At 41.6% G+C, this 8198-nt stretch overlaps 1 protein-coding gene across 1 annotated transcript in view; it reads left to right on the top strand.

The window, feature by feature from the left end:
• Nucleotides 1-2697: 2697 nt before the first annotated feature.
• Nucleotides 2698-8198, top strand: part of UBAC2 (UBA domain containing 2) — a 154175-nt gene continuing 148674 nt past the window's right edge. Inside the window, exon 1 of the mRNA XM_067536923.1 lies at nucleotides 2698-2846. Within this exon, the coding sequence (XP_067393024.1) occupies nucleotides 2816-2846 (31 nt within the window). The 5' untranslated portion in view covers nucleotides 2698-2815. The remainder of the gene's footprint in view (nucleotides 2847-8198) is intronic.

Raw genomic sequence — 8198 nt, 5'->3', positions numbered from 1 at the left:
ATTAAGAAATACATTTTTTCATGTGTGCCCTAACATATTTTAAAGATTCAGTAATATGGTTAAAGAATGACAAAATAACCTTAAATAATGATACATAAGTCAAGAGGCAGCTCATGATACCTGGGTAGTCTCTAGCTTTTTAGATGGCAATATTGACCACTGTGGAGGAGTTTGGAATGGTGTGTGGAAGTTTGCCAGCCACCATTATTAATTCTATTTCATTTTGATTGTAGATTATAATAAATAGGGGCCTAATCAGCAAATCACTTACGTACTTGCTTATGTCCATTCCTGTTCAACAAAACATATGCTTAAATTCTTCATCTATCTCCTGAACTGAATGTTAAGAATCACTTGCCATACATAGAAGTTTTCTGGTGAAAGAAAAGTTTCTCTCCACATGCCCACCTTGCAGGAGCAACATTCACTTTAGGGGAACCTTCAAAACTGAGCCTGTAAAGTAGAAGAGCATTAGATCTCTGCTACCAGAACTGTAAGTCCCAAACTGAAGTTCCTCCTATCCCTCTATATTGCATCTCCTTACAGAGAAATAAAAACAGCTTGAGAAAGACAGAATTAAAGAAAATATTTTCTTTTAGAATGTGCATCAAGCATTATTATGGAAAGCCCAAACCCATATATTAATAATCTGGTCATTTACTAGTGCTATGAAATAGTTTCAAAATTTTAAAAATCTCTTTTTTGTTTCTTCAGTGTCTGTGAGTACTAATTGCATTCTGAGAAAAATTCTCAGGCACATGTAAAGGTCAAATAATTCTCTATTAACCCTCCTGTTTTATGTACCATGTGCTGGGTAATAAAAAGAAAAAGCTCCATGCTTGTAAAAAGAAACTGGCTCTATATTAAGAGAACTATTTGCAGAGATGCTGTAACTGTAGCTAATGTTTCAGCCATGTGCACAGAGAACAAAGTCCTGGTACCACCTCCAAACTTTTCCCTTCTGCAACCTGTGCTCTTCTGGATGCTATACTTGCCATATTGCAAATCAGTTGCAGGATTGCAAAAACAGTTGAAACAGCAACTAATTAAACCTCAGGATGTATTTAATCTGCTTTGGGGATCATAAAGTATCCACTGTACCAAAGATACTCAGATATACAAATAAAAATTCTGCTGAAATCAAATAATTTCTTCAATATACTTCATCTTAATTCCAGTACATTCAGCAACAAAACAAATAAGGACAACAGCATTTTACAATGTATTTAGCAAACAACTTCATCAGATTATTTGTGTCCATTAGTGAGTCAGCCTCTAACAACAACAGAAAGATTCCTACATATGCCTGTGTTATCTTTAGCCTCTCATTTTTCAAAGCTAATTGTGAAACATTTTTCTCACTTACTAACAATACTGTGATTAGGCTGTCAAGTAAAATCTTTGGCCTATCAATCTTATATATTGATTATAATGGGAAGCATGACTACCAGAACATAACTGAGTGTGTTTGATGACAGAGTGCAGGACTTTTGTACAATTCTGCTTTGCTGTCAGTAAACTAAAACAAAGAAGATGTCTGGATATACCCTATAAAGTCCAGCATTCAAGTGTATACTTGTGTGCATAATTGTAATTACAGACAAAAACTATCCATTGTTCTACTATCAGAATGTTAAAGTACAGTTTTTATTAAGTATTTCCTATTTATTACAGGCATTTGTATGGTGCCAAAGGTCACTTAAGGTGACCAGATGTCCTGATTTTATAGGGACAGTCACGATATTTGGGACTTTGTTTTATATAGATGCCTATTACCCCCGCACCTCCATCCTGATTTTTCCACACATGCTATCTGATCACTCTACTATCTCTATAGTACCTGGATGGACTGTACTTAGTTTAGATTGAGACAAAAACAGCTCTTATGCATGGGGAGCTGATGTTTAAAAACGAACTTTCATATTATTATATGATAAATTACAAAGGGTATTGTGTCCTTCATTTTTTCATTTATGAAACCCCCAAGAACAAAGTTAGTAGGAAGACACCATGAACAGTTTACTTCAACTGTTAAAATACCATAAAGTACCAACCACTATCCTTTTAAGTTTAATAAAAGCAGTAGCACATTCAATATGTAAATATATCTTTCGCTCTTCAGGCTCTAATCCTGGTAAATGTAATTTGGCTCCAGTAGGGCTAGTCATAGTGCATTACGTTAAGCACCTGTGTAGTCTTTGCCGAAGGGGGCCTCAGTCAGTGAACAAGTCTGTTGTCTAATAGTCACAGCCAACTCGCCTGATCCTCTAAAAAAGCAGCATGAGCCTCAAATCCCTCCCCCTCCCCGAAATGCCGCTCTAGCGCTATCACGGAGGCGTGCATGAGATCAGGGAGAGCAACGTGGAAATACCTGCCCCCAGAGGGTACCTGGGTGCTGTGTCCGCACAGGACAGGTGAAGGTCACTGACCCAATGGTTAGTAACGGGAAACTACGCCCCAGGGGGGGAAGAGGGGCGTTTCAGCGACAGCACTAGCCGCTGTCGGCGGGGCGGGCAGGGCAGGGCAGAGCAGAGCAAGGCAGGGCAGGGCAGGGCACTGCAGACACAGACTGAGCCTGGGGCGCCGACGGCTCGCGCCCTCTCTACCTCGCGCGGGCCCCGGCCTGCAGGGAGGCGGCGTCCCCGGGAGGGGGCGCTGGGGATTCACTGGCGTTGCTGCCGCCGGTCCCGTATGGCCCATCCCGGCCGCCTTACATCTCGTCCCCGGCCGGGTCCAGCCGAGGCGCCTCGGGCCGGCTCCGGCCTCCTGGGGTTTCTCGTGAGACTCCCGGGCGCCCGCCCCCTCCCCGGGGACCATGTTCCCCAGCACCGGCTCCAGCGGCCTGTGTAAGTATCGGGAGCCCCCGGCCAGAGCGGCGGGTCCGGCCCGGCCCGGCCTCGCCTCGCCTCCCCCCTCCCCCGGGCGCCCCCTCTCGGGGGAACGTTGCTGTGTCCGGGGCGCGCCTCCTGCCCTGTCCGCCTTCGGGGGGGCGCCCCCGGCAGCCCCGAGTCCCCCTGTGCCCGGGACACCCCCCCCGGCAGGCGGGAGCTTCGGGGGCGTCTAGTAAAGGCGCCTCTGCTGCTGGGGGACCTTCCTCTCGGCTCCGGCCGTGTGGTGTCCGGTCCCCGTCGGGCTCGCTGGCGGCGGGTTTCACTCGCTCGCTCTGCGCTAATCCCACCCGTGGTCTCCCGCCTCTAGCGCTGGTGGGCTGGAAACAGCTGCCGCCCCGAGAGACGCTCGGGACGTGCCGCTTTGACACCAGACAACACATTTGGTTTAACTGTAAAGCAGGCTGCCTTCATCCACTTCTCCGTTTCAGTCCCCTTCCCCCCTTTCTCTTGGAGTTAATTGTGTGCTATCCACCATCTACACCCGTGACTCTCAATCAGGGGCCTTCCAGGGAGGGATGTCAAGGCAACTCCTCTAGATATTTGCCTGGTTTTACAACAGGCTGCATAAAAAGCATTAGCGAAGTCAGTACAAATGAAACTTTTGTACGATGACTTGTTTATACTGCTCTCTAGACTGAAATGTAAGTACAGTATTTATATTCCAATTGACTTATTTTATAATTATATGGTAAGCATACAAAAATAAGCAATTTTTCAGTAATAGTGTGCCATGACACTTCTGTGTTTTTATGTCTGATTTTGTAAGCAAGTAGTTCTTAAGTGAGGTGAAAGTTGCAGTATGTAAGACAAAGCAGATTCCTGAAAGGGGTGCAGTAGTCTTAAAGATTGAGAACCACTGATCTACTGATCCCTTATGACAGGAAAACTAGCTCCCATCTAGTATTGGCATGATCTTAAAACACTGGGTGAACTATGGCTTAGTCTCGATCTATATAGGCCACAAAAGCCAGTTATAAACTCCCTTTGCAGCCACATTTGAGCTGTCTGTAAAGGAATTCTCAACTTGAAGAAAAATCATACTTTCTGCAAACAAAATGACTTACTGCTATTCAAAGTTGAAAAATTAGAGGGAGCAGGTCTCTCAGTTTTACTCTGAATTTCACAGCACTTTGTACAACTGATTCCACAATTTCCTCTTGTGAAATATCAGCTATTTCCAGTCTTGCAACTGACTGTACATGGGTGCAGGAGTCCACCACTGCCTGTGCAGATTTTCCTGTTGTTTGTGTGGGTCTTTCATGTAACATAAAATATTTTTGAAAACGTTACTAAAACCACTGCAATTGGCAGGGGGAATTTAGGGGCAAACATAGTCTTTGTGAGTACTAACTTTTTTTAAGTGACTAGATGTCAGGTTGATGTTAAAGAGACAGCTTTTCTCAAAAGCTTGTCTCCCTCACTAACAGAAGTTGGTCCAATAAAAAATCCTACCTAATCCACCTTGTCTCTCTTAATATTCTGGCACCAACACTGCTACAACACCACGTGAAGCTGATGTCTATGGAAATTTGTTTAAAATAACACATTGAAGACAATCTCAGAGCTGGTGTACATTGCTGTGATTTTTAAACAGTTAATTTTTTGTAAAGAATTCAGTTAGTTGACATAATGTGCACTATGAGATAATGTGCACTACGCTCAGTGTAGACCAGGTCAAATTATGGTCAGGACTGTGTCATTTAAATGGATTTTTTTACACCCACGTTAAGCCATACTCAAATTTTGTAGTGAAGACAAGTCCTTAGTATGAGGAGATAAGTATTGCACTTGATTTGAAGTACAGAATGTGTAGGATCAGAAAACTGGCACTACGGGGTGTGGGGGAATCTATTACTGCTTTACTTATTGAAAAAATAGGAGTTGTAAGTTGCAGATAGAAAGCAGACAAGGAGAGCCTTCAGCTGTACTCTGTGTGTGTATATACACATGTATACAAAGAAGGTATGTGTGTATACATATGCGCACACATTGTTTCATGTACTTCCAAACCTGAGTTAAATTAAGAGAAGTACAGTGCACATAAGTTTTTCTAAGATGGTGCAAAAGTTAGACTATTGATTTAGGCCTTGTCTGCGCTTAAAAATTTTGCTGGCATAGTTGGTTAGGAGTGTGAAAGAAATCACACTTCTAACTGACATAGCTATGCCAGCAAAAGCCCTGTTACAGATGCAGTTTATAATGGCAAAAAAAGGTATTTTTGTTGCATAGTTTGTCATTCGAGGGCATAGCAGAACAACTCCTTTGTTGGTATAAACTGAATCTCCACTAGAAGTCTTTGCCAGTTTAGCTATATCAGCAAATGCTTTCTAGTAATGTTCCTGCACTTGCCATGACAAAGTTAAATTTCCATTTGAAATCAACTAAAGCAAGAAAATAGTTCTCTTTAACCAGTACTGCAGTGCTGAAGTTTTTATTGCACAACTGTTTGAGTTATCTGATGAAGTACAAACATTTTTTAAAGAGTGCATGAAAAGTGCATTAGCTGGTGAAAAGGCACATTGTATGGTTGAATAACTTTAAACCTGATGAATAAAATTCCTTCTCACTTTCAAAAGCTAAGATAATCTTGGACTGAGAATATGTTAGACTCAAAACTAAGTTTCTGGGAAAATGGGGGGTTAGAATGAAAAGGCATTCTGAACCAAAAATGGAATGTTCCTACTGGGTTCCAGGTTTTTTAACTAAAGAAAAAAATAGACCAACAGCTACTTGTCCACCTTGTTGGAGTGTGGGGAGCCTCCCTTGGTCGGCTGGGTGGGGGGGGTGATGGTGGGGGACATGTCGGGGAGCTTATCCTTGAAGGGGAACTCCAAAGCGAAAATACAGCCCAAGAATCCTCTATTTTATTTTTACATAATACATAGATCAAAGTCTCTAATCCATGCCTTATTCAGGCTCACTCCCTGTGACCTTTACCCTAATACTGCTTCTTTTTTTCTATCCTTCTCTCCCTCCTCCCTCCAAATTCACATGCAGCCTCTGCCTTCTCTAGAGAAGTGTTTAACTAATGTCAGACAAAATTATGCTGTAAATCATAGGGAGAATATGAAGTGAATTAAGTTTTTAGAAAGTAGTGTGCTAAAGCAAGTTATTTCCCCCCCCCTCCCCCCCGAATGAGCTCTGGTCATATGAAATAATTTAATCAGAATATCAAACTTTTAAGGGAAGGAAAAGAGTTGTCACAGAGAACTATCAAATGTGGTGGAATGGGGAGCTTTGACATCCATTGTTTTAAATGGATAATAGATATTTAAAACAAATGAAGATGACATTTATATGTCTGCCAAAGCTCATTGTTTTAAATCTAAACCTTGTGGATTGTTAACTGATCTTTGTATTTATTCCTATTATAGTCAATGTTCATGGTAATGGCATTTGTAATTAGTTCTTATTTATATTGAATTCCACATCCCAAAGCCTCTAGGTGCCTAACAAAAGGTAACTTAAAAATAATAAAATTCAAATAAATATAATATAAATGCTTTATTACAAGTTCATCTACTAATGAACACCCGAAACATTTAAAATGACCAATTGAGTCATGAAGAAGAGGAGATAATGATGATTGTGAATTTGAATGGGGAGATGCTGTTGAACTGTAAACTGCCCACAAGCTGTTTCCAAGAAAGCTTGGGAGGCAGATTCTGTAGGTTTTCTTGGTGATGTGGAAGGAAAAGCAGTTAAAATTTGTTTGGGAGTATCTGTGCTGAGAGCATAAGGAATTTTCAGACATTTCTGAAGAGCTTGAGTACATTTCCTCAAAGAGGGCAGTTGATTCCATCCCTCAGAAGTTTTCAGTTGTGTGATTAAACTACCTTGACTGTGGGGGCTACTGTGAGTTTGCGTTTTCAAATATCTACACCAGGAATAGTGTAAAGTAAGGAAACGGCGCTTGTAGTGCAACCTGAATTTATTTTTTTTCTGCATTATGGGGCAGCTCTTGCCACATTATAGTTAAAGTGGAGCCAAGCTTTCTGTGTAAGAGCCATTTTTTCTAAAATCCACGAGTGTTGTGATTGTCTTGAAAATTGTTGTATACCATTGACACCCTGAGTAAGGTTAGTGGGGCAAATTTGGGGTCATTTGATAAAGGGATTCCTGAGATACAGGACCTATTGGGGAAAAGTCTCGGACATTTCTGGTGTTGCCAGATAATACCATCCTTTGAACCTTTTCCTAAGGTTTCCCACTGGAACATCACTTGCACTTACTCCCAGTGAGACCTGTAGTACACTGACATGTATGTTACCAGGCTGCTAAAAATCCCCACAGCAAGAATAGACCATTGCGCTTTTCTACTTGCACAACACAAACAAAGCTATTATGTAATACACATACTTATAGGCAATTATACAAATAATAAAATCCCCCTAAAACATCAGATTGTTGCTTGGTTTAACATTACTTCGTATTTTGTTGATTAATACCAGGAAGCTAGTGTGGAACATGTTAGACCCTATGTTTCCTGCAGTGTATGCTAACAGTAAGAAAATAATATGTTCTGTGGTTGGAGACAAAGAAGGGGATGCTTAGATGAGTTTTCTGTGGGTTGGTCTGCCTTTTTTTTTTTTTTAAATGGTGCCTCCCTCAGCCCCTAACCAATTTAATCCTGCCACTTGGTAGCCTCGGCTGTAGACTTCAGCTTTCTAAACAAAGCACAAATGGGAGGGAACTTGCTTCCAAGTTTGGCAGTATCTTTTTAAGAATAGATAAAAAGGATCACCTTTTCAGGAGCCAAATCTGCTGCCTCTGCAGCACTCCCATGTAGAGCTGGTCAGAAATTTTCCAGTGAAACATAGTATAGTTGGAAAATGACTATTTGTTATAGTTATAGATATGACTTTCTCATGGAGGTCACAGATTCCATGACTTTTAGGGATATCTGTGAGTTCTTCGGGTTCAGCTCCAGACGGGCTTGGGCACAGGCATAGTGGGGCTCGGGGAGTGAGCGCCCCCTCCACCCCCTGGCTTACATCAGTGGGCCACCCAGCCTGTGGGTCAGTGTCAATGCCTTTGCATTACACTGTAATACTTTGTTAAATTGTTACACTATTTTTGTTGCTGTGACTATATCCTGATTTTGTACATTTTTTACCATGACTATTCCATGAATTTTGCCTAATTTTACTGGGTCAAAATCATACCATAATTATAGGAAAATGTTTTGCCAAATCTGTTATGAATTGGACAAAACACAAGAGCAGGATTAGCAGTGTAACCTAGACATCTAGCATGATAGTGACTTGATGGTTAACATGTGCACTATGCTGCTCCCCACTTTTATAG

Source organism: Emydura macquarii, unplaced genomic scaffold (assembly GCF_026122565.2).
Source record: "Emydura macquarii macquarii isolate MOO-44397 ecotype Brisbane River unplaced genomic scaffold, CSIRO-AGI_Emac_v2 contig_3671, whole genome shotgun sequence".
Lineage (NCBI taxonomy): Eukaryota > Metazoa > Chordata > Testudines > Chelidae > Emydura > Emydura macquarii.
This window is presented reverse-complemented; position numbering and strand designations above follow the sequence as displayed.